The 27,434-nt window shown below is 41.0% G+C and overlaps 1 protein-coding gene across 1 annotated transcript in view; it reads right to left on the reverse strand.

Annotated features, from left to right (window-relative positions):
• Positions 1 to 1,573: 1,573 nt before the first annotated feature.
• The window catches only part of RPH3AL (rabphilin 3A like (without C2 domains)), a 120,930-nt gene continuing 95,069 nt past the window's right edge, over positions 1,574 to 27,434 (reverse strand). The window contains exons 7-9 of the mRNA XM_075264927.1: positions 11,468 to 11,578; positions 8,194 to 8,385; positions 1,574 to 1,709 (exon numbers count right to left, since the gene is read on the reverse strand). Of these exons, the coding sequence (XP_075121028.1) occupies positions 1,675 to 1,709; positions 8,194 to 8,385; positions 11,468 to 11,578 (338 nt within the window). The 3' untranslated portion in view covers positions 1,574 to 1,674. The remainder of the gene's footprint in view (positions 1,710 to 8,193; positions 8,386 to 11,467; positions 11,579 to 27,434) is intronic.

Below are 27,434 nucleotides of genomic sequence, written 5' to 3' on the forward strand. Positions count from 1 at the left end.
CAGTGAACAGATTGTTACAAGAAGAAGATACATGCACATTTTGCAAAGACATTTTAGTGTAAAAACATAGCAAAATAACATTTTGGAATACATATAGTATGTGTACCTCAATGAAGAAATGTATTTCATAACAATTCTAAATATTTAATAAAATTATCATTAAAAAGTGGTAACATCATACAAATAAGTACCTTTAAGGTAAGCATGTAAGCTTTCAATACACATATTAAATATATTAGTAGTGTGTCAGTTATATTAGTAGTGTCACAGTTCTCTGCCCAGTTCCCTATATCTAGTGTTATGAAGGGAAAGGTTGAGCCCTGCTCCTACTGCCTTTATATGCCTTCCTGTATCACTTTTTTATGGTTTACTAAAGGAGATCACATTGAAGCTTGGTCTGTAGTAGCTTTTGTAGAAATAACCAGACCTACAGAATCTCTGGACAGATCTATGAATATGCTGCAGCTGTAAACCTGGATTAAGACCACATTCACACATCTGCATATCACGTAAGTGTGGCATACCATAGGTCCGCAAAAAAAACATGAGAGGATGTCCTTTTTTCCACTGATACTGATGCATCACATCAATGAAAGTGAGTCCTTGAAAAAAACAGGATGACATCTATGTGTTAGGGTGGGTTCACACCTGCACCTGGTCTCCACTTCCAGGCTTCCGTCTTCTGCCAACAGGTGATGGAAACCCGGCAGACAGTCTCTGCCTGTGAGTGCCTGTGAGCGTTTTTTGGTCTCTGTGGCAAAACGTTTTTTTTTTTTTTTTTAACCAGACACAAAGTCCTGCATGTCCGCCTTTGTGTCCAGTTACAAAAAAAAATATTTTGCTGCGGAGACCACAAAACGCTCACAGGCACACACTTTGCACACCCATTCAAATGAATGGGTTTGAAAAGTGACTGCCGGTTTCCGTCTCCAGTCCAGTTTCTTGGCCAGAAGACAGAAACCTGAAAATGGAGACCGGGGCGCAGATGTGAACCCGCCCTTATCTGCTTTTCCTAGACCCAGAGACGTACACGGTATAAAAAATGAAATTAAAAAAAAAAAGCTTATATGCTTTTCCCAGACATGAAAAGTGGATCAACAATAGACAGTACACCATCGGCAAATGAGTAAGGTGGGGTGCTGTCCCTAAATAGCATGGACTTCACACGTTCACAGATGCGAACAAGTGATTGAGGCCTAGGACGCCTACCCTGTTTCCTTCCCTGGTGATCTCCTATACTGTAAGCATCAACGAAAGATAAATGTCTCATGGTGTGTACAAATACATTTTGGAGTGTTCATTCTGTAATCTTCCTAATTACTGTTATTTCAGGTATTTTATCCATAAACAAAAACGCAAATATTTATCCCAAAAAAATTTAGCTGTGGAAACAAAATGTACTACCTTCACGAAAGTCAAGACCTGTAATATTGTAAAACAACAATTCATAAAGATTATTAATTACATACAGTTAGTTAACAAGACTCTATCTTACTGAAATACCTACACGCAAATACGCAATGAATGACTCAAACAATTTACACAACAGACTATAGATCTATAGACCTGCACATGATGATCAATTGTCTGATGACATATTGAAAGTTTTAGTTTGTTGTAGGGTACAAAATTCTATTTTCATTTCAAGTATATGCTTCTTTTATGTCTATGCGGTCAGCGGTGTAGATTCACATTTCCATGATGTTTTCCTTGATAATAAAAAATAAAAGTATTAGAATAAAAAGCAAACACAATTTAAAGGGCATTTCAAAACACAATATATTGGCACAAATATAGATATTATGTAAAACAGTATAGAACAGATATGCCAAGAACCCCCTGGGTACTCTGAACACAATAAAAGTATTAAATTGTTATGTCTCAGATGGGGATAGTACTAAATAGAAGGTTTGCTTTGGTGCAAATTTACCTCTACGTACATCCCTATGGTAACATCTGAGGTCCCTATGGCTAAGGCACCTCGTAGTGAGCCACAGTCAAAACCACGTTGCCACCACAGTTTCCCCGCAGCACTTCTCACAGAAAGTTTGCAGAATTTTCTTCCGTGGATTTTCTGCTTAAATTATACCCATATGAAAAACACCAGTTTTTCCGTAGGTACAGTCCTATGAAAAAGTTTGGGCACCCCTATTAATCTTAATCATTTTTAGTTCTAAATATTTTGCTGTTTGCAGCAGCCATTTCAGTTTGATATATCTAATAACTGATGGACACAGTAATATTTCAGGATTGAAATGAGGTTTATTGTACTAACAGAAAATGCGCAATATGCATTAAACCAAAATTTGACCGGTGCAAAAATATGGGCACCTCAACAGAAAAGTGACATTAATATTTAGTACATCCTCCTTTTGCAAAGATAACAGCCTCTAGTCGCTTCCTGTAGCTTTTAATCAGTTCCTGGATCCTGGATGAAGGTATTTTGGACCATTTCTTTCTACAAAACAATTCAAGTTCAGTTAAGTTTGATGGTCGCCGAACATGGACAGCCCGCTCTCAAATGATCTGAAAACAAAGATTGTTCAACATAGTTGTTCAGGGGAAGGATACAAAACGTTGTCTCAGAGATTTAACCTGTCAGTTTCCACTGTGAGGAACATAGTAAGGAAATGGAAGACCACAGGGACAGTTCTTGTTAAGCCCAGAAGTGGCAGGCCAAGAAAAATATCAGAAAGGCAGAGAAGAAGAATGGTGAGAACAGTCAAGGACAATCCACAGACCACCTCCAAAGAGCTGCAGCATCATCTTGCTGCAGATGGTGTCACTGTGCATCGGTCAACTATACAGCGCACTTTGCACAAATAGAAGCTGTATGGGAGAGTGATGAGAAAGAAGCCGTTTCTGCACGTACGCCACAAATAGAGTTGCCTGAGGTATGAAAAAGCACATTTGGACAAGGCAGCTTCATTTTGGAAACAAAAATTGAGTTGTTTGGTTATAAAAAAAAGGCGTTATGCATGGCGTCCAAAAAGAAACAGCATTCCAAGAAAAACACATGCTACCCACTGTAAAATTTGGTGGAGGTTCCATCATGCTTTGGGGCTGTGTGGCCAATGCCGGCATCGGGAATCTTGTTAAAGTTGAGGGTCGCATGGATTCCACTCAGTATCAGCAGATTCTTGAGAATAATGTTCAAGAATCAGTGACGAAGTTGAAGTTACGCCGGGGATGGATATTTCAGCAAGACAATGATCCAAAACACCGCTCCAAATCCTCAGGCATTCATGCAGAGGAACAATTACAATGTTCTGGAATGGCCATCCCAGTCCCCAGACCTGAATATCATTGAACATCTGTGGGATGATTTGAAGCGGGCTGTCCATGCTCGGCGACCATCTAACTTAACTGAACTTGAATTGTTTGTCCAAAATACCTTTATCCAGGATCCAGGAACTGATTAAAAGCTACAGGAAGCGACTAGAGGCTGTTATCTTTGCAAAAGGAGGATCTACTAAATATTAATGTCACTTTTCTGTTGAGGTGCCCATACTTTTGCACCGGTCAAATTTTGGTTTAATGCATATTGCGCATTTTCTGTTAGTACAATAAACCTCATTTCAATCCTGAAATATTACTGTGTCCATCAGTTATTAGATATATCAAACTGAAATGACTGTTGCAAATACCAAAATATTTAGAACTAAAAATGATTAAGATTAATAGGGGTGCCCAAACTTTTTCATAGGACTGTATTGTTGAAAAGCCAACATTTACAAAAACGTAATGTTTTTTTAAATTGCGACATTTCAGCTACAGATGTTTTTCTGCAACGTGCAGATGGGATAAGTGAGAATCCCATCCACTTTGCAGGTACTGTAAAACACTGCAGCAAAATCACTTTGTTTACACTATTGGGACACCGACCTGATATAGCAAACTAACTGCTAATAAAGAATTGAAACTGAATATTGCGAGCTAATGCAGGCCTACAGCAAGTAGCTATCAAATAGGAGCTTACATAAGAATATCATTTTTTATCAACCTATAAAAACTGTAGAAATCTATACATTCATCTCTAGTGGTAATTGTTATTGCTATTATTTTAGCCTGTAACGGATATCGCTAGAGAGGCGTATTTTACTCTATAAAGTTCAGGTATGGACAGGGTGAAATGTAAACTTTGTGTATGTGTTGTATAAGTGTTTGGTACAACTCTTTTGGGGCTACGACCTGGACAATGGTAAACGTCTGGGTCATATCGTCAATAAACTTTCTTGTTATGTTAAGAGGGGTATTACAGAAGAATACCCCTATCATTAGGCTCAGAGGGGTATTACATTATCCCTTTATGCAAAAGTATTGTATGCTCTCTGATTGCTAGGAGAGGGGATAACATAGACAAGTCCTCGCTACCTCTCCCCCTGGTGTCACATACAGGTTATGCACAAATGAAGATGATTTATCATCGTCTGTGCAGTCTGCCACTCTGCTCCTTCCTCCTCCTCCTTCTTCCTTTTACACACAACTCTAATATGCTGCCAGAGGCTGGAAGGTGGAGAACATGTTAGAGCCCCATATCTCTGGATCCATTGGGCTATGAAGATGAGTTTTGATTCATTTTAAAGAAGAGAATCTGATCTTTAGAATAATACCAAGGTCATCCTGATATCCCATACAGATTCAGAGAGATCTGCTATTAAAAATGCTGTCGGGAATCGAGATCTGCATTGGGATCTCAATGCTGAATAGGGTTTTCACTGGGGAATATGGATTATAGTATATTAGTATTAAAAAGGATTTTCAATATCTAACTTTTTTACAGATTTTTTTTTCTCATTTTGATCTACCAGCACAATACTGAAAATACTGATAATTTTACAATAATTTGAAGATCAGTTTTTGAAGTCTGTTTTGCATTTCACTAATATATTAGTGTACATTTATACTGCAGTAATCTGTCACATTTACTACTTTTTTTTTTGCTTCTGCGCTTTATGCAGTATATGCCGCCAGCATGAAAACACAGAAACAGTCAGCCACATGTTTTTAATGATTATATCCATTAATCAGTCTGAAAAGTTCAGATAATCGTTGGGCGGTAAACATAGATAATTTGCAGTTGCTCGCACAGCATATCCATTTCTATGATCAATCTAAGTGAAGGGATAAAAAAAAAAAACAATGACAGAAAAACAAACCCCATGCACTTCTAGGAAGAGCAGAGACATGATGAGGGCTACTGTGGGGATTGGCAAGAGACACGGCATGGAGCTCATTTACAGCAGCCAATTTATTTTTCAGCTGCATGTTTTTACTTCTATGAACAGATATAACTGGCTGGTTCTTCAAATTAGAAAACTCAAAGATCCTTGAATGACTTTAAGCCACTTGCAAAATGTGACAGACACCCTGAGAACAAAGATTTACAACTATTACTATTCATATATCCAATTTTCAATCTCCAACTTGATGAAATTACTAGGGAGAAATTTCATATGTATTCTAAAATTAATCAATTTATTCTTGTTAGATCTCTTTTTTATTTCTCACATCTCAAGAAGTTTTAATCTCTGTAGAGACTCAAAGGCTAGTTTTAAAAACATTGCTAGATACAAGTCATGAAATTAGAAATATAGTAACTTTATTCCTATTTACTGATTTTTTTTCTTGCAGTACTGCAAATTTTGTTATTAGACAATGTACAACACTTTGCATTTTTCATTAAACCTAAGTCTGATGCTGGAGCTAGATAGAAATGTTTTATCACTACATCAGTACACGTTAGTGTTTCTCTCTATATGTCCTGCTTGTTCCAGGCACTGTTTTTTGAGAGAGAGAGAGAGAGAGAGAGACTGTAGAATATAGATAATTTATGACCAGTAAGGTAATGACCAGGAATAGTGCTATGCACAAACAAATAGCTTATCCTGAAAAGTCACCTGAAATGACAGGTACGCTTTAATTGGAAGCAATTAGGAACAAAGGACAGTGGTTGTATTCTAGTGACAGCTCCTTTAAGGAAAACTACTGTAAAAATGAATAATGCTCCCCAACTCTACAGTATAAGAATATTAAAAGCCCCCAGTGAACTCCATAGCTCAAGAAATATATCTGATACAGTGGTAAGTGTGCTGATAATTGAACTGAACCAAAGGAAAAAAGAAAAAATGCATAGATAAAAATTGCATGGTTTCCACACTTGTGCTAAATATTACAGCCATACAGCTAGTGAGTATCTATCAAACTATGTTTAAGTCTGACAAACTGGCAGGTGGTATTGATGTATATGCGGCCAATGGTCAAGTATTCGCACATCATTCATCACACTAGCTGAGATGGCATTTAGTTATTTAGTAGTCTCCATGTCATCTCCTATTGCCATATTAGGTCGCCTCAGGTTCCGGACCAAAAAACGGGTAGCCGCGACTGAATGCCGGTGCACTGCATTGGCATCCAGTCATGCACTCTGCACCAGATTAGGCCCAATGAATGGGCAAAGTAGGGAGGAGGGAGTGTCTTCAGGCCGAATCGGCCTGAAGAATGAGCATCTCGCTTCTTTTTCCAGGAGCAGGAACACACCGGCTCCTGGAAAAAAATAACTGACCGGCTCCCATTGATTTCAATGCGAGCCGTCTTTTTGGTCAGGATTCTGAGGCGGATACGGCCTCAAAATCCTGACCAAAAAATTCTATGTGAACTTACCCTAAACTGTTTCAGCTGATGCTTTCACCCTGCTTGTAACAACAGACTGTGATCACCAATGTGATTTAAATAGAGTCAAATAAAAGAACTTGTGAAGAACTTACATTACACTCTCTCACCCATAAATAGGTAAATAATAGCCCTCTAAACCTAGCATGTTTTGAATGACAAAGTACAGCTCACCAGAGGTATGGATCAGAGTAATGCAGAAAGCACGAGCGATATTCGCCCTGTTAGCCATGATGTATGGTGGCTATTGTGGGCACTAAAGCCCCTGGGGCCTCAGTCAAAGCATTGACTGCACGCATGCTGCCATTTTAGGTAAGATTGCCAGCATTCACAATGAGATCCAGGCCAGCGTCCTGTTGCCAAGATAACTATTGAGCCTAGGCATCTAGGTTTGTCTGGCATTCATTTGTATGACAGTATTTTGCAATGCATTCAGTGGCATAACTAGGAATGGCGGGGCCTTGTAGCGAACTTTTGACATGGACTCCCCCACACCTTCCTGATCGACACCAAAGACCTCGACCGACCAACCCCCTGCCGCATTTCTGTGCTCTCTATTATGCCCCAAAGTGGCCCCAGTACACAGTAGTATGTCCTATAGTGGCCCAGTACACAGTAGTATGTCCAATAGTGGCCCCTGCACACACTAGTTTGCCCCATAATGAACACCGATTAACAATTATTATATTCTGGGGTCTTTTCAGACCATAGAGTATAATAATCGGAGACCCGGGGGGATACAAACATTAAAAAAAAACACCGTTACTTACCTATCTCTGGCTCCGCTGCACTCCTCAGTGGTTTTGGCCATCTTTAATGATGTACTGATGTCACATGACCCAGGACACAAGCCCTGGTCATGTGACATCAGGAACGTCACACGACTAGGCCCAAAGCCTGCCAGGAGCGTGGAAAGGTAAGTAACACGTTTATTATGTTCTCTTACCTCTTCCGGGCCTCCGATCATTATACTTGGGAAAATGTAAACACCACCGAGTATAATAATAGTGCTTGTGGGGCCCGCGGCGTCACTTACCAATCCCGGCCCTTTGAAGGATCGGTAAGTAAATAGGGCCTGTTACCGGCTGGCCCTGCAAAAAAAAAAAATGCCCTATGCATACGTATCCATTTCCTGTACACGGAAATATAAAAATAGTTACAGATGTCATAGTATGGCGATTTTAAGAAAAAATCATAAACTACAGGTGACATGTCATTTTGGCTGCAAAGTGAATGTAGTAAAAATGAAACCCGTAAGAAATTTGCACAAATGCACATTATCTTCAATTCCATTCAAACCCCATTCAAATTATTTTCCAGCTTCTTAGTACATTGTACAGAATAATAAATGGCACCATTATGAAGAACAATTTCATATGGCTCTATGAATAGAAAAATAAAAAACGCTTTGAGATTTGGAAGGCGGTAAGTCAAAAACAAAAATTGAAAAATGCCATCCATGGGAGGGGGTTCAGAATAGAAGAATCAAGAGCATGATTTCTTGCTTTATTAAACTCTCACCTGGACCTCGCCTGCCGATATCGCTATCATAGCCTTCAGTAAATTCTCCAGGACAGCTTTCTGTGGCACTTCCAGCACTCCCACGATCACTACTAAGACTAGTCCGACTACATGATAACCCACTAGATAGAATTCCTCCAAAGTGTTTCTTGTGATTACCAGTTGAAGATAGAGTGGGCTCAGTACTTGAAACTAATAGTGAAAAACACATTAGTGCAGAATATACTCATATTTTACATGTACAGTATATATTGTATACCCCTAAAAATAGGTTTTAACCACATATTCTCTAGCATGAGTGGTGATTGTCATGGTATATTCAGTTTACTACATAGATAGCATACAGCATCTCATCAGCCCAAGTATACAAATATTACCCTGAACAGATTCATTTATAAAATACCCACTTTACCATTATACAGATGCAATGGGTGACTAGAATGCTATTTAGGTGCAGATAATATAAAAATCAAAAAAACTTGAGTCTTCAGTAGTTGATACCTTTTTTAATGGCTAACTAATCAGATTACAATGTTACGAAGCTCTGGGCTTCTTCTTCAGGTATATCTAAAAACAATTTCTGAAGAATGCATATTTATGTACAAAATGTACTGAAAATTTGTATGTTGGAGAGACTGGTCAGAAGCTTAGACTGCGAATTAACTCACATCGCCATACTATTAGAGAAAAAAGAATGGACCTTCCCGTGTCAAAACATTTCTGCAATGAAGACATAATATCACCAATGACATGAAAATTATGGTTTTAAGAGGGAATTTTAAATCAAGGAAAGAGAGACGAATTTATGAGTACAAGTTTATGACCCTGCTTCAAACATTGCAAGAAGGGATGAATCTGTCACATGGGTTCATAGCATATTATACCTTTATGTGACAATCAGACAGCAAAAGTATAGTATGCTCTCTGATTGGCAGGAGAAGGGTTAATAGGGACAGAAGAATCACTGCCACCCCCCTCCTGGTGTCACATACAAGTTATGCATTGAGTCAGATTTCTCTGTCTCTATGCACGCTGCTGGGCTGCTCGTGCCCCCCCCCCCCCTTTTCTGTTACAGTTCGCAAATTGCTCGCTTGGACAGGAGGGGGGGACAATTTAGAGCTCTATATCTTTGGACTGCATCAACATACACTCACCGGCCACTTTATTAGGTACACCTGTCCAACTGCTCGTTAACACTTAATTTCTAATCAGCCAATCACATGGCGGCAACTCAGTGCATTTAGGCATGCAGACATGGTCAAGACAATCTCCTGCAGTTCAAACTGAGCATCAGTATGGGGAAGAAAGGTGATTTGAGTGCCTTTGAACGTGGCATGGTTGTTGGTGCCAGAAGGGCTGGTCTGAGTATTTCAGAAACTGCTGATCTACTGGGATTTTCACGCACAACCATCTCTAGGGTTTACAGAGAATGGTCCGAAAAAGAAAAAACATCCAGCGAGCGGCAGTTCTGTGGGCGGAAATGCGTTGTTGATGCCAGAGGTCAGAGGAGAATGGCCAGACTGGTTCGAGCTGATAGAAAGGCAACAGTGACTCAAATAGCCACCCGTTACAACCAAGGTAGCCAGAAGAGCATCTCTGAACGCACAGTACGTCGAACTTTGAGGCAGATGGGCTACAGCAGCAGAAGACCACACCGGGTGCCACTCCTTTCAGCTAAGAACAGGAAACTGAGGCTACAATTTGCACAAGCTCATCGAAATTGGACAATTGAAGATTGCAAAAACGTTGCCTGGTCTGATGAGTCTCGATTTCTGCTGCGACATTCGGATGGTAGGGTCAGAATTTGGCGTCAACAACATGAAAGCATGGATCCATCCTGCCTTGTATCAACGGTTCAGGCTGGTGGTGGTGGTGTCATGGTGTGGGGAATATTTTCTTGGCACTCTTTGGGCCCCTTGGTACCAATTGAGCATCGTTGCAACGCCAAAGCCTACCTGAGTATTGTTGCTGACCATGTCCATCCCTTTATGACCACAATGTACCCAACATCAGATGGCTACTTTCAGCAGGATAATGCGCCATGTCATAAAGCTGGAATCATCTCAGACTGGTTTCTTGAACATGACAATGAGTTCACTGTACTGCAATGGCCTCCACAGTCACCAGATCTCAATCCAATAGAGCATCTTTGGGATGTGGTGGAACGGGAGATTCGCATCATGGATGTGCAGCCGACAAATCTGCGGCAACTGTGTGATGCCATCATGTCAATATGGACCAAAATCTCTGAGGAATGCTTCCAGCACCTTGTTGAATCTATGCCACGAAGAATTGAGGCAGTTCTGAAGGCAAAAGGGGGTCCAACCCGTTACTAGCATGGTGTACCTAATAAAGTGGCCGGTGAGTGTATCTTGATGCTTTAAAACGATACCAAGAACTTGATGATACAACTTATAGTTTCGGAGCAATTCACGGTTGAAACGCTGTCGGAAATTGAGATCTGCAGTTGGATCTCAATACCAAATAGCGTTTTCAACAGTGAATCGCTCCAAAACTGTAACTTGTATCATCACTTGTATCATTTTAAAGATGAGATTCTACTCTTTAAAATTCATTTTAAAGCATCAAGATATGTTGATGCAGTCCAGAGATATCGGCATTAGTAGGGAGGACATAGTAGCTACGTCCTCCGCTACTTATGTGCCACCTTGGTAGAACGCAAAGCTACGTGCTTGACAGTGAAAGGGTTAAAAAAGGTATCAACTACTGAAGACTCTCAAGTTTTTTGTTTTTTATATTTCCTACCCACTGGCTAACACGGTACAAAAACAAACATTTTCCTTATACTAAGTTTAGGTTCAGAGGCAGACTCAGCTGTTTCCTCACTCCCAAGGCCTTCCTCTTTATTGCAGGGGTTCCAATCACCTATCATTTTCAATTATCAATTTTGTTACTGCTACCTGCGACAATATTGTGAACACATATCAGCGAAGAGGACCATAGTCGAAGATGAACCCAAAGCAAGGGATATGCAGCAAACTACTACTGAAAAAGGTAATATTTGCAAGTGGCTGTACAGTGGCATATAAAATGATTTTTACTAGTGGACCCCCAGCACCCCAGTACAACATTCAATAAGTGCACACATTCCTGCCCTAGACCACCAATTTTAAATCTTTGTTTCATTGCATGTGAAGTTGCTGATATCCTTGTATCAGCAGGAGCTACTGAGATGCGGGAAGAAAGAATCAGGAGGATAAAACTCTCCTATTCATGCACCAGACATACCCATGAGCAATTTACAACAACTTACCAGAGTCTATTCTGTTTTTTCGATACTTCCCATCTTTGGAACTAAATGATTCTTTTTCATCCAGACTTGAAGAACTTAATTCAGAGTCACTCTCACTGTCACTCGAAGCCACTGAAAAACAAGAAAGCATTTCATTGACCAGCTACACAATTCCCAAATCTGACTGTTCTGTAATAAACAGCACGATCCTGAAAATATCATTCTCTGGTTCTGTACTTGAGCAGTAAAAAGTATCACCTGCGTTTTCCTCTCTTTTCCCTTTTTATTACACATTTATGCAAAAGAGAACACACAGACATACACAAGAGTCAAAATCTCTATGGGATCACCAAATTTGTTACTACTTTTCAATAAAAGACACCAGGTAAGATTTACTACTGAAAACGTGCCACAATTATGGCACAAAACTGTCATATGATAGTTACACCTCAGCATAGGTTTGTTTGGATTATTTTGTTACAGCTTTTTCTGCCTTTTTGTTTTTTTAAAGTTAAAGCCAGAAGTGGACCTAGAAGAGGATTTATCAGAAGGGGGTAGTACAAGTCATTCTTTTTGAAGATGTTCAGGTTTGGCTCAAAAACTGCAGCAAAATCTGAAACAAAAAATGGCTGCTGTTATTCTAATGGAGCATCTGGTGGTATTGTGGCAGGGGTCCCTGGACTTCTCTGTCTGGAGTCTAGGTTGAGTCACATATACAAACTTGCCCTCTATGCAGATGATTTACTATTATCCCTGACAAACCCCTCCATTTTGTTCCCTCCTACTCATTGAGGCATTTGACCGATTCGTGTATTTGAGTAATTTCAAGGTGAATTCCCATAAGTAGAAATAAATTTTGCTGCACACACTATATTTGCATTGGGAAAGTGTAATGATTTATTTTACAATAGAACAAACGCCATTGACACAGTGCAAAGAAAAAATTGAAAAAGGCAAACTAGATCAATCAATGTTTTGACGTTTCGGTCGTTAGACCTTCATCGGAATAGATCTAGTACATAGCATGGCAAGGAGAAGTGTCAGGGCGTGCTCGTAAGACCGAGATACTGAACACCACTCTCCCCTCTTATCAGGCTACTCAAGGAACAGAACTCTTTCTATTTTTAAATGGCAATCCAACGCCTTAAAGTATTTAGGCCTTTTGATGCCGAAGGACATGAACCGTTTTTTAACTGAGCTGAGCTAGTTCAATTTTGCTTTTCAATAAAATAAATGTCACTATAAATGTTATGAGACTGCAGTTTGATAAACTGTGGACTCCATGGGTCGACATTTCAGGACCCCTGGAATGGCTTATTATCTACAGAGATAATGATATACATTTTGTAAGTTTTTCTCCCTCAACCTAGAGGATCTTGAATTCTACATTTGGAAGTCAGTGTGTATCTCTGACTCCTTGTTAATGTAGGTTTCCTCTTTTCTCTATTTCTCCATTCCATATTCCTAATCAGTTTGTAGAAAAGTACATCAAGTAATTGTTCTGCATTGTACTTGTATATATCATCTGGTGTACTAGATATTAAATTGCTTTCACCCTCTTGCTATTTTTTTTATTTAATAAATTTCTTTTGAAACTGCAGGAGACAATTGTGGAAGGAGGTGCGCACCACCTTACAGAAAAAAAGAACTGGTTTTACCACGTGTTTGCTCCATACCCAACTGTGTCCTCACACTCTCTTCCTATTAAACATTCAACAAATACATGTTTCTGTTTTTAATAAATCCACTTACACAAAATTGTATTTTGTCTATAATTTACTGTGAATAAAACAGGAAAATAAAAGCATTTGACTGGTTTAACCTCACTTTTTCGATGTCACCGCATGATAACTTGTTACTTTGATATTGCTAAGGGAATGTGCTAGAATTGTGTGCCATCAGTCATCTTGGGCATGTGCCACTTTGCATCAGGAGCCGTTCATGAATCATTCAGTTCTCTGTGTATACTCCGCAGTCATTGATTAGTATTATGACCTTTTCTAAGTTACAGTTATATGAGTAAGATTAGATTGTATTTAAATATACAGAGTGCAACTTCTAAAATCATTTGCCATCCTGTGCTCATAATTGTAGGTCTCTGACTGCAAATTCTAAAGTGATAAAACTCACCCAGGTGACCTGTGCTTGGCCGAAAGCAGTTATAAATGAATAAAATGTGTAATATTCAATCTAACTAGAGATGAGCGAACAGTAAAATGTTCGAGGTTCGATATTCGTTTCGAGTAGTCCCTCAATATTCGACTACTCGAATCGAATATCAAACCCTATTATAGTCTATGGGGGGGAATGCTCGTTTCAGGGGTAGGCAACATTCGATCAAATTATACTTACCAAGTCCACGAGTGAGGGTCGGGCTGGATCCTCCGAGAAGTCTTCTTCATGCAGCGTCCCCGCGGCATCTTCCGGCTCTGAATTCACTCTGCCAGGCATCGGGCCTGGGCAGAGCTGACTGCGCATGCCCGCACTACAAGTGGACATGCGCAGTCGGCTCTGCCCAGGCCCGATGCCTGGCAGAGTGAATGAAGAGCTGGAAGACGCCGTGGGGACGCTGTGCGGAGAAGACTTCTAAAGGTAGGAGAAGAACCAGCGTTGATTGGCCGACTGTATAGCATTCAGCCAATCAATGCTGGTTCTGCATCGAACTTTTACATTCGAACAGCGAGTGGTACTCGATCGAGTACGAGTATTTTGAATACCGTAGTATTCGATCGAATACCTACTCGATCGAGTACTACTCGCTCATCTCTAAATCTAACGTCATGTGGTTGTTAGACTGCAGCAACATTTGCAATAGCTCAGTCTATATAAGATAAGATAAGATAATATCCTTTAATAGTCCCACAGTGGGGAAATTTCAGTCTATATGTTGCTATAATGATCTTTTTCATAGAGACCTAGTAGTTTTGCTTGCAGTTGCCTCATATCAGTACTTTTAAACTCCCAACAATATTTTTAACCCCTTCCCGCCGATGGCATTTTTTGATTTTCGTTTTTTGTTTTTGACTCCCCTCCTTCTAAACCCCATAACTTTTTTATTTCTCCGCTCCCAGAGCCATATGAGGTCTTAATTTTTGCGGGACAAATTTTTCTTCATGATGCTACCATTAATTATTCTATATAATGTACTGGGAAGCAGGAAAAAAAAATCAGAATGGGGTGGATTTGAAGAAAAAATGCATTTCTGCGACTTTCTTACAGGCTTTGGTTTTACGGCGTTCACTGTGCAGCCAAAATGATATGTCCCCTATATTCTGTGTTTCGGTACAGTTCCAGGGATACCAAATTTATATGGTTTTATTTACATTTTGACCCCTAAAAAAAATTCCAAAACTGTGTTAAAAATTTTTTTTTCTAAAAGTCGCCATATTCTGACGGCCGTAACTTTTTTATACGTAAGTGTACGGGGATGCATAGGGTCGGGTATACTTTTTAGTTCTACCATTTTTGGGAAATGTTATTGCTTTGATCACTTTTTATTCAAATTTTTATCAGAATCAAAACAGTGAAAAAACGGCAGTTTGGCACTTTCGACTATTTTTCCCACTACGGCGTTTACTGAACAGGAAAAATATTTTTATAGATTTGTAGAGCGGGCGATTTCGGACACGGGGATACCTAACATGTATATGTTTCACAGTTTTTAACTACTTTTATATGTGTTCTAGGGAAAGGGGGGTGATTTGAACTTTTAATTTTTATATTTTTTTAACTTTTTTTTTTTTTTTTTTGCATTTATTAGACCCCCTAGGGGTGTTGAACCCCAGGGGATCTGATCACTAATGCAATGCATTACAATGCTAATGCATTGCAATGCATTGCAAAAAAGCATCCTTTTTTTTGCAGGCTGCATAGACCAGCCTGCAAAAGAGAGGATTTGCAGACAAGCCTGGGAGCCTGTACAAGGCTCCCGGCTGTCATGGCAACGGGACTTGGTTTCTGTCTGGTTTCTGGGACTTCAGCATGCTCCAGGAGCCGGCGATCCCGGCCAAAATGGTGGCGCCCATGAGCCGCCGGGAAAATGGCGCCTCCAGCGCCTTTGACCGCGGCGCCGGAGGGGTTACTGCCTCCGATCGGTCCGGGGACCGATCGGAGGCATGAAAGACGGTTTGTCTACTGCTTAAAGCTCCCGGGCGGTCGCCATAGTTACAGACCCGACATGCGGCGTACTATTACGGCGCATGTCGGGAAGGGGTTAACATGCAGTTGGTCAGACATGTTAAATGTATGCGCAACCTTTCACAATGGGGCAGATTTCTTATTGCCAATTTTGGCACAAATTGCACCAAAAAACTGTCATGTATGCTTGACCGCACATTTATTAACTGTTTTAGGCTAAGGAGCCACATAGCGAGCTACTGTTTTTCACAAAAAGTTGTGTTTTTGAAAACGCATCTTTCCGTTAACCAGAATCCCATACACTTTGCATGTAATGTAAAATGCAGCATTTTCGTCGTGGAGACCCAACCTAAGAGCATTTTCTGTGCCTTGTCCAGCAAGGATGTGAGACTGGTCAAAAAAGGACATGGCTTTTTGGAAAAAGTACGGGACTTAAGATGCAACACTGTACACCGAAGGGTGTCAATTTTGTCACAGTTAGGGTGCATTCACACTAAGTATACGCTCATCTCATTCTGAACGTAAAACAAGTTGAGAATGAGCGCGTACAAAGCAGATCCCATTCATTTCTATGGGAGCCGGCATACGTGCACTTCCCATTGAAATGAATGGGAGGCTTTTTTCCCCTATTACTTTCTATGTGATACGCGCATATTAAATACTTTGACAAATGTGATGTATTTTAAGACTGTCTAGCCTATGTTTGCACTGTCTTACTTTTAGATAGTATTATTAAGTCTTCTCCAAGGTCTCCAAAGCAGAAACAAAATTTACATGGATGCAGCTATACAGTGGCGTAACTAGGAATGGCGGGGCCCCGTGGAGAACCTTTGACATACCCCCCCCCCCGGCTGACGCCGAAAACCCTGCACGACCCCACCCCCGCATTCCTACGCACACTATTACGCTCCATAGTGGCCCCTGCACACATTATTATACCCCATAGTGGCCCCTGCACACAGTATTATGTCCCTTAGTGGCCCCTGCACACATTATTATACCCCATAGTGGCCCCTGCACACAGTATTATACCCCATAGTGGCCCCTGCACACAGTATTATACCCCATAGTGGCCCCTGCACACATTATTATACCCCATAGTGGCCCCTGCACACAGTATTATACCCCATAGTGGCCCCTGCACACATTATTATATCCCATAGTGGCCACTGCACACATTATTATACCCCATAGTGGCCCTGCACACACTATTATGCACCATAGTGGCCCCTGCACACAGTATTATCCCCCATAGTGGCCCTGCACACAGTATTATGCCCCATTGTGGCCCCTACACACAGTATTATCCCCCATTGTGGCCCCTTCACCCACTATTATGCCCCGTATGCACCCATTAACAATTATTATACCCTGGGGTCAAGAGTATAATAATCGGAGACCCAGGGGAAGAACAACATAAAAAAAAAAAAAACACACTGTAACTTACCTGTCTCCCGACTCCCCGCTGGCGGCCATCTTCAATGACGTCAGGGACGTCATGTGACCGGGAGCCTGCGTCGCGACGCATAAGGACACAGGCCCCGATCATGTGACGTCTGAGACGTCACACAAGTAGGCCGAAGCCTGCGCGGAGCCTGGAGAGGTAAGTAACACAGTTTTTTATGTTCAGTTACCTCTCCTGCACTTCCGATCATTATACTCGGGGGTCCGAAAAGACCCCCGAGTATAATAGTGCTTGTGGGGCCCGCAGTGTCACTTACCGATCCCGGCCCCTGCCAGGATCGGTAAGTATATAGGGCCCGTTAGCGGCTGGAGTAACTCCAGCCGGTAACGGCCTATTAAAAAAAAACAAAAAAACGCAGCGGTAGCGGCTGCCACCAGGCCCCCAATGTCCCGGGCCCTGTGGCAGCTGCTACTGCTGCTACCACGGTAGTTACGCCACTGCAGCTATATCAGCATCCAGTCTGCAGGCCTCAAAGACAGACAACTCTGGCAGTGAGCGGGTTAAAGGTATTTTTATATGAAGAAAAGCACAAATGTCATACTGCAGTTTTTGGTCATCATGTACATCAAGTGGACTGAAATGTCTTATTTAATACTGCCACTTTGGATAACCTGTTTTGACAAGAAGAAAACTTATCGGTTTGACTGTATTATGTGCCATTGACTAAAATGTTCTGTCCCTACCTGTGAAACTTGAAATGGTGATGTTTATAAAAAGGAAATTTCCACAGCAATATTAAATAATACAGAAAGCATCCAGCAGAGAAGGACACCATGTCAAGTTAATTCCATTAAGACTTCAATTTAGTAGACAATCGCAAAACAAAAATCTTCATGAAATATTAACTTTGTGCTCGCAGTTCATTGAGATTTAATTAACTTGTGTGAAATAAAACAGAAAACAAATGAATGACTAAATACAGAGGGATTACAGATGTGAATATCAATTTAAATTACTTTTATTGTGAAGGTGGGCTATATAAAACTAATGTAGAGTACACATGGAGGGGATCCAGGTTTACTTTTCATATCAACACACATAACACATAAAAAACTGCTTAATATTTTATATTACAAACCTGCGGCTTGATTTAATACATATGTGAAATACTCACATACATAGGGAATGCTGACTTAGGTAGCAGAACAAGTACAAAATTGAGCAAAAAGCAAACAAAAGTCTGCACTCCCATATGGGTAATAGTCAAATCACAGTGTTCACCTAATGATGGGCATGGTCTATATTCCCCAAACTTAAAAGAAACATACTCGGGCACATTTATCAATACTGTCTATCTTTGCACTTGTCTTAAACTATGGTTGCCATTTGTAGGTTTAGGTTAAGGCCCCATGGGAAGACCTGTAGCTATAAAGTGCTGCGGGGAAAAACACAACGGCAACGCACTGCAGTTCTTCCCACAGTGTTTTAAACAGAAAGTTTGCCGAGTTTTCCTCCGCGGACTTTCTGTAAAAATGATATATCTACGGCATTTACGTAGATATAATTGACATGTTACGATTTCCAAAATCGTGCTGGTTTTTACCACAAAGTGGGCATGGGATTCGCAAGAATTCCACCACTTTGCAGTTACTATAAAGTGCCGTGATTTTCCCACGGCGTTTCCACTATGGGTAAATCGCGGCTTTTCCGTCCCGTGGGGCCCTGGCCTTAGACATATTTATGAATCTGTCATACTGACGTTCATAATCATGGCGTGTTTTTAGAAGCTCCAAAATTCTGTCTGCAATATGTGTGTGAATCTAGGGTTACTTTTATACACCTTAACATGCACTATATTTTTGCTTAAACACTGACTAGATCTCCTGGTAGAATTTACATATATATTGTACAAGGACTTTGTTTCATGTTCAGAATTGAGTGTTTTATCACGTAGAAGATTAATAAACCCTTCATTATTCAAATGAAGGAAATGAGTTGGAAACTGTCACAACCCAGGGAAAACTCTTACTGTATTACTGGGAATTAAAAACATAGTAATTATGAACTAGAAAATCATCCATCCCAAATGTGAAGAGTAGACTTCATTTATTTTAATAACAAGTTTCAATAAGAAGGAGTATAAAAAGCTACATTAATCATAGTCACAAAGTAGTACAGGTATAGCGGTTTATACTGTATGGTATACAGTATGAATGGCACAAAATAATAACAGTGTGCACCTGCCCAAGGGTTTCAATTTCTCAATCCCTCAATGAATGACTTGATTTAATTTTGTGCCATAGACCTAGACCCAAGAGATATAACAGTAATAGTGTAGATTCCCTTCTAGAAAGGTCAACTTGTTGTGGTAGATATGACTTACAAAGCAAAATTAATATGCGCAAAGAACCTTAAAACTGTTAAGGACCTGCTTAATCTCGTCCAGGGAGATTGGTGAAGTGAGTGCGGAAGCGTCCTCCGGAGAGAGGGTTGGGAGGGAGAGGGAGTTCAAAAACTCTTCCATTTTAGAACAACTAACACTGTTCGCGGAATCCGAAAGACCGGAGTTCAGGTTGTAAAGGTTGGAATAAAAAGTGAGAAATTAAGAGGCTTTTTGGTGGAGGTTTGAATAACGTCATCCTTATCTCTAATCGTGATAATAAAGCATTTTAGCGTTCTATTTTTAATCATGGAGGACATAAGTTTCCCTCCTTCCCGGTGGGCATACAACCTGTGCTGAAAATGAAGGAACTGCTTAGCAGTTCGGGCGTTGATCAGATCTTTAAGTTTTTCTCTAAGCTGTCTCAGTTCAGCATCTCTTGTTAGCCTCACACTCGCCTTCCTAATGCGTTCTATTGCAGCTATGTCAGCAATAAATTTGTCGAGTTCCTTTTGCGAGTCTTTTTTCACCTTTGATGCAAGGGAGATGAATACACCCCTAATCACTGATCTATGCGCCTCCCAGGTAATGGTAGGGCACCTCTCTCCATTAGCGTTAATGCTAAAGTAAGTTTCCAAATGTTGCCTAAATCTTGGAAGCAAGATCTGGGCGGTCTAGCAAGGATTAATTGAGTCTCTAGCACCAGTCCTCGAGAGGTAGCTGTCAGAGAGTCAATGTAGCCCAAACCGGGGCATGGTCAGAAACAGAGATCGGTTCAATCTTAGCTCTCAAAAATGAGGGGAGGAGTACGTTTGATGGGAAAATATAATCTAACCTCTGATAGGATTTTCTCAGATTAGAGAAAAAGGAGTAGTCTTTAGTGGTCGGGATGCACGAGTGCCACATTGGTCAGTCCTAAGTCACTCAAAGCCTGTTTGAGTTTACCTAGTGCTCTCTGTGGGATAGAGGAGGAGCCTGATGAGGTGTGTAGAGTCGGGTTTAGGGCTACATTTAGATCACCGGCTAATAGGATGGGGCTTTCTGCAATTAACTCGAGAGTATGTAATGTATCCAGCAGCCATGCTATCTGTCCTGTATTTGGAGCACATAAATTTGCGAAGGTATATTTGTGAGATGCTATAGAGCCTTTAAGAAAAAGAACAGTGCACTCTGCGTCCATGTAACTATGAGATAGTTGAAAGGGAACCGAATAGTGGAATAATATCGAGACACCAAAAGAAGAAGCTTTGGGGCTGGTAGAGTGATAGCTGTGGGGGAAAATTTTGAGTGGTAAGCGAGGGATTTTCTCAGTTTTGAAATGGGTTTCCAGGAGGAACACGAGATGGAAATGGATTTTGCATAGGAGAGTGCAGATTTGAGAATGTTTATTGGGCGAATTGAGCCCATGAACATTGAATGAGGTCAGAGTGAGGTCTGTCAAGTCGGTCTCAGGAGGGATCTGACCTGTAAAGGAATACTAGTGTGGGGTTAGTGATCAGTTGAAACATTAGTTAGAATGGTAAGTATGGTAAGTAAAAGAGTGAAAGCAGAAGAAGGAAGAGTAGGAGGGGGGGGGGGGCTACGTAAGCACTTGGAATACCTGGAATAGGAGAAGTAAAAGGGGAGAAAAATAAAATAAATTAAGATGGTGGAAAGTTTAGGTTGGCAGAAACGCCTGCTGCCAACTAGTTATTCAACTATCCAACAACAATAGGCTGTGGAGAAGGGGGGTACAGAGAGTTTCCTAATCGTAATAATCAAGAACCTAACACCACGCTTCTGAGCAAGGCGGTAACATAAAAATGGGCTTGCAAACAGAACAAATCTTATAGAGGGGGAGGTACTAAAAAGGTGGGAATCAGTATAAGGAATATCAGGAGTAGAGTATACATGGGGGGGAGGGGGGGGAGTAGGGTTGCGAGTCCAGGGAGCGTGGCACAGTCGCCAACATGGAGGACAACAAAAGCCTCGGGGGGTTTTATGAAGCATGCATAACAGGGGTACTGACAAAATAAAACAGATTTAAAGCAGCCCAGGAGCATGAACAAGCTAAGGTAAGCTCACATTTGGGTCTCCAGGTGGATATGCCTGTTCCCAGCCCCATGAGTCTGCCAAGAGTAACTAGTAATGTGAGCGTGTAAGACTAGCTAACATTCGTGGGAGCTACTTCAGATAGAATTCAACACTCACAGCCAGTGGAAAAGAATAGATTTGTGAGGAAAAAAGGTATGGGGGGGCTAGGAATTTAGGCATCAGTCAGGGCTCCCCATCACCTCGCGCCGTGGGTCCATACCCCCACATTGGAAGGGGCCCAGGGCACGGGGCAAGGAGGCAGGCCCCTAGTTTACACAGTGTAGCTCGAATGGACATAAAAAGACATAAAACAAGTCCGTAACAATAACACAATATCACCATCAAAGCGTAGCAGGGATTCCAGGCTATGACACTTTGTGGGGTTTACTGATTTTATGCACTTGATTAGCAGGGATTTGTGGTTCTTTGTTTTTAAAATTATGGATATTTTTAATGTATCTTGACTCTTTTTGGCATATTATTGATATTTTATTAATATCTCTCTATTTGGTAGATGTCCGGTAATATAGGTCATATCAGGACCAAAACGTCAGGTGTTACATAAATTTACATTACTAACCTATATAACACTGCCATTATTATCAATAAATGTGAATTAATAAAATGTGGATACAGTTTAACTCTGTAGTGCCATGGATTAGATAATTTCTCTATATACGAAAGATACAGTAACAATCTTTACTCCACAAAAAACAGTGCACCAAAAAAAACAACAACAAAACAATACAAAATAAATACCTGCCTGGTTAGGCTCTAACTACACTTATACATAGGTTACCTTCACCTATAATAGCAGATTCAATAGCAGAAATGGAATAGTACAAGACACAGCTTCCACAGTGTGACCCTCCAGCTGGCCCAACAGCCCAGGTCTGTCCAAAGTCTTGCTGCTGGAGCTGACTTTTTAAACCTCACTGATGAGGACAATCCACAGCAGCTGACATAATGTGTGGACTAGAGGGGGTGTGGAATGACAGGTCCCACTGCCAATCCTACCTGCCATTCCTAAAAAATCCAGCCCAATACTTAGCACATAACAAAATGCTCAGCAGACAAAAGCTGTCTGCTGAGAACAAGTCATTCCTGGACTTTCTCTCATCTTGTCCACCTGACGCTGGGTTCACACTAGCGTCGGCAGTCCGTTTTCAAGTTTCCGTCTAAAACCTGTCATGCCGAGTCCGGATGTGAACGTCGGTGAGCATTTATGCTCTTCGCAGCGAAACCGTTTTTTTAAAACCGGACACAGAGTACTGCATGTCCGACTGCATGTCCGACTCCGGTTTTGCCGCGGAGAGCATAAAACACTCACGCTGGACACCTTTCAAACTCATTCAAATGAATGAGTTTGAAAGAGTCCTGCAGCTTTCCGTCTCCTGCTCTGTTTTGTGCAGGAAACGGAAACCTGCAAAACGGACTCCCAGGTGCAGATGTGAACGAGCCCTTAGTAGTCTGGGCAAGATGTACACCCCCTCCATTATTTTGCCATTATATATTTATGTGTTTATATGCACACAGACACATATATGTGCATATGTTCACATGTTCACATCTTTGATTGTTCCTTAGAGGGTATATGCTAGTTTGTCTTGCATTCTGACAGTTTTCCTGTATGTCGACCTTTTGCCTGTTTCTTGACTTTATTTCTGTCTGCTCATTCTGCTCTGTCTGATTCCTATTATTGACCTTGGACTGCCATTGACTTCTGAACCTGTGCTGCCCACCCTGACCTTCAGCCTACCTACATCTCTGAAAATTATCTGTCTGCCCATGAATGCAGCCGTATTAGAGTACTCTGTTGCCTAGCCCTTGATGCTATGCACTGGTGCCACTCTAGCCCCTGGCCATCTATGCTGCAGCTATTCCAAGAGGTAATAGTATCCATGCAGAAAAGTATGGACCCCTGTACACTGGGGAGGCCACCACACCCTTGGGTGTTGTCCAAAGTCAAACTGGTTAGTTGGTGCAGTGGGTCAACAACTTGTTGTGTATTAAAGATACGCTAGATATAACATAATGACATAGATATGAGATAAATACAGTAGTGGAGAGTAATGAGAAGGGTTATGTTACTTCTGCTGCTCTGGCCATGTTTATGGACAATTAGAAATTTATGGGCATCACTTTCCATTGACTATACTCTGAGGATGTTTGGGAATGTCCTGTAGATAATAATGTCAGTGCCGAGATGAAAGGCCCTGTAATGTGGAAGGACCTGGGGAAACCCGCCTTCCCTGATGTCTCATGTACTACAGTTTGTAGCGTTAAAGAACACACCAATATAGAAGGACCTTCAAGCTCTTGAGTGGGAGCAGGTAACTGCACCCACTTTACATGAAATTTCTGGTAAACCCAGTGCCACTGGTGGGGAGAAAAGGAAAGGTTAGATAATTTTATTTTTTATGTAATACGTTCTTAAGGCTCATGTAACTTATTGGTAATTATATTGTTTTTTCCTACTATATTTCCCCTTTAAGACAACTGACTAGCATTGTTAATAGAATGACCATCTATGATCAGATAACAGTGTTGAGCAGTAAAAGGGTAAGTTGAAAAAGCTGGTAAACAGTAGTGATCAATTAGCAAAATAGGAGCGGAACTATATATTTATCTTACATATTGTGCAAGGTGCTGCTGAAAAACAAACCGTCTCAAAGGTTTATGTTCCCCTGTTCAATTGGCATTAAATGGATAGATAATGGATGAAGGATATAGAAGGAAACTGCTGGATATCAAAGTTTCCATAAGAATGATGCCACAATAACATACAGAAGCTTCACCAACGTCTACATCTGTGATAAGGTTTAGATTTTAGTAAGATAAAGTATAGGAGAGGACCACTTCACTGAGAGGAAGGTGAAGAAATCAAGTGGCAGAGCAGTATTGATGAACATTTTACATCTACAGTTCTTCATTAATTCAATTATTTCTCTGTTAGTTTTTCTATGGCCACAGCCAGATGAATGTACACATAAAATACAATTTAAAATCAATATGTTTGTTACTTCTTGTGAGAAGGTGACAAGCAGAGTGCTGGGATCTCACTATATCTCCCCCAGGTTTTTAACTTATGTGTGGTCCAGTGCGGGTCTTGAGTAAGCCTCAGCTCAAGGTGTGAGTCCTTGGCTTATTACTGGGCCAGAAAAACGCTACAGATTCTGCACTCTAGCTCAGATCCAGAGAGTGAAAGGAGGTGTATGGATCTGCCCTGTAACCCTGAGTCCGTTGAGACAAAGTTGTGCTTGTTTTGTTCATGTGGCTGGTAATAAGCTGCATGTACAGTTAGGTTAACATTTCTGTTTAGTCGCTCAGACGAGCAGGATCAGGGGTGAACCTACCCCTTTCGCCGCCCGAGGCGAACTACAGAAAGCCGCCCCCCCCCCCCCGGGAGGAGGGGGCGGAGTGAAGGGGGCATGGTGACGCGAGGGGGTATGGTGAAGGGGGCAGGGCTTAGCGCCGTTTGCAGGCAGAGAGCAGGCACGGAGAGGACCTGCTCTCTGCCTGAGCGTGAGGGGAGGCTGCTGGAGCAGTGCTGCTCCAGTGGCCTCCCCAAACCACCGCTCGGTGCTAAGCCAGTCCAGGACAGCTTGTCCTGGACTGGCTTAGGGAGGCAAAAATGCCACCCTCCCTGGGGCCCTGGCATAGCGCCGCCTGAAGCGCTCGCTTCAGGTCGCCTCATGGGAGGTGCGGCACTGAGCAGGATTTTGTTTTGTTTTTGCCTGAAGTTAAGGCTGTATTTTATTTTGCTAATTTTGTGCCTGAAGTGAATGTTTATTTATTGTCCTGTTTGTTTGTTTTTTAAATAAACCTGTTTGCTGCATATTTTGTGCCCCTGTCTTTGACTGTTTGAGTCCGCATCTTTGCTGGTACCGAGCTACCTTCCTCACATTCTGTATTTTCGACAGGTGGGTTTTTCTGTTCCCTACAATTCAAAAAAAGGAAGAGAAAGGAACGTAAGAAACAGTAATGCTTAATCCACCTATGTCACAGCTAGGGGACTTTAGAGGCATTCCTTTTTTGTTCTCTGTCTCAAGATGTGTTGTGTTACTGTTCCTCTAACAGCAGGCGTATTCATAATGTAAGAGGTGTGTTGGTGTGGTTGGCCAGAAGCCCATATAAGGAGGGGTCATATACTACGGGCCCTAATTTTTCACCCTTAAAAATACACAGTCAATTCAACTCTTGTTATTAGAAGATCTATACTTTTATTTTCTTTAAGATGTCAAATACACTTGCTGCATATATTATATTAGTTTTATATATTTAAAATATAATGGAGGTAGATTTATAAAATTGTTTATAATAAAAATTTTCTGATATAGCAACCATTCACAATCACAGTTTACATTTTTCAAGAGCACTGTATGAAATGAAAATGTTGAGTTTGGTTTCATGGACAACAAGGACAGTTTTTCTTCTCTGTGTCCACTCCAGCCCTTGGTTTGCAGATCAGTACAGTACAGTGATGGATGGTTACACACAAATAACAGATCCCAGAGCCTTGTGCTGCAACATATACTGCTGTCCCCATTAATGGAAAACTATTGGTCTTGCCCTCATCAGTAAGAACATGCTAACCTTTAGTGACAGGCTTTATCATAATAGCTCAAAGAGCTGTATTTTATGCTGTCACACATTTTCCCCTCTCACCATCTCATTTCCAGTGGCATCATCTTTTATTGCATTTTTGATTCATTTAGGTTGTCAAGCCTGAACACTGCCATTTTAACATCTACCTGAGAGCATCAGAAATCACATTTCTAATCTGGTTTAACAAATCTGGCTGTGAAAAGAGCGTTATCTATTTGCTAACTGCGAATGAAATTACATTACAAATGGGAATAATATATCATTGCCAGAAACGTTAACATAGAAATCTCAAAGAGATAGGCTGCTCTGTAAAGAGCTGTTCATTATTTCTTGCCCCCGTCTACTCCCAGCAGCCATTCACTGACTCAAGTTAATTGAGCCTGCCTTTTCTTTTATCACATGCTGACTCTAAGATTTTCTTTCCCCTCTTGCAACGTCATAATTTGCTAATATCTACAGTTAAACACATCACTGTGTAACTGTGGATCAATTACAGTCCGTACTTTAGTGGTGTGATAATCTTCTGTATTGTTGTTATGCCACTAATACACTACTTAACATACCTTCATCTGAATTATAATACGCTGTATCTAATTAAAGGTTTTACAAATACAATTGGACATGTTAGTTCAAGCAGACAGCCGCTAAGAAGAGCTGATCAGTAAAAATTACATCTTTATTTTCTCACTCTTGTTCAATGTTAATTTTTTGACACATTCTAATGTTAAATATTGTCTGTTCGTGTAACCTCTGATTTTAAAGTTATATGGAATCAGTTGGCGCTATATAAATGAAATTATCATTTAAAGCGATTATATCATTAAAACTGCATTTTTTCCTCACTAAAACATAGGAATAGCCTTAAGAAAGGCTATTCTTCTACCTTTAAATGTCTTCTCCGCGCTGCCGTTTCATAGATATCCCGGTTTTTGTCACTATGCAAATGAGTTTACTTGCTGCACTGGGGCGGTCCCCAGCACTCAAACAACACTGGGGGCGTTTGAGTGGCCGCAGGCATGGCAAAGCCGACGCGCATGTGTCCCATTTAAAGCCAGAAGAAGCCATCCAAAGAACACGTCGCGGAGAGGGTATTCCAGAGGAAGAAGAGGCCATCATTGGAGAGTTCTCTCGCATCACTGGTGACGCCCTCAATGCTATTTGAGAGCTGGGGACCGCTCCCAGTGCTGCTAGAGAAGTCATTTGCATATCAACGAAAACCGGGATATCTACAGAACGGTGGTGCGGACTAGACATCTAAAGGTAGGAGAAGAATAGCCTTTCTTAAGGCTATTCCTATGTGTTAGCGGGGGGAAAAAATGCAGTTTTCCTGATAGAATCCCTTTACGTATATGGAAAGTCCACCGGTCATGTCTACATTCAGCCTG

The sequence above is a fragment of the Leptodactylus fuscus genome, chromosome 2 (assembly GCF_031893055.1).
Source record: "Leptodactylus fuscus isolate aLepFus1 chromosome 2, aLepFus1.hap2, whole genome shotgun sequence".
NCBI lineage: Eukaryota > Metazoa > Chordata > Amphibia > Anura > Leptodactylidae > Leptodactylus > Leptodactylus fuscus.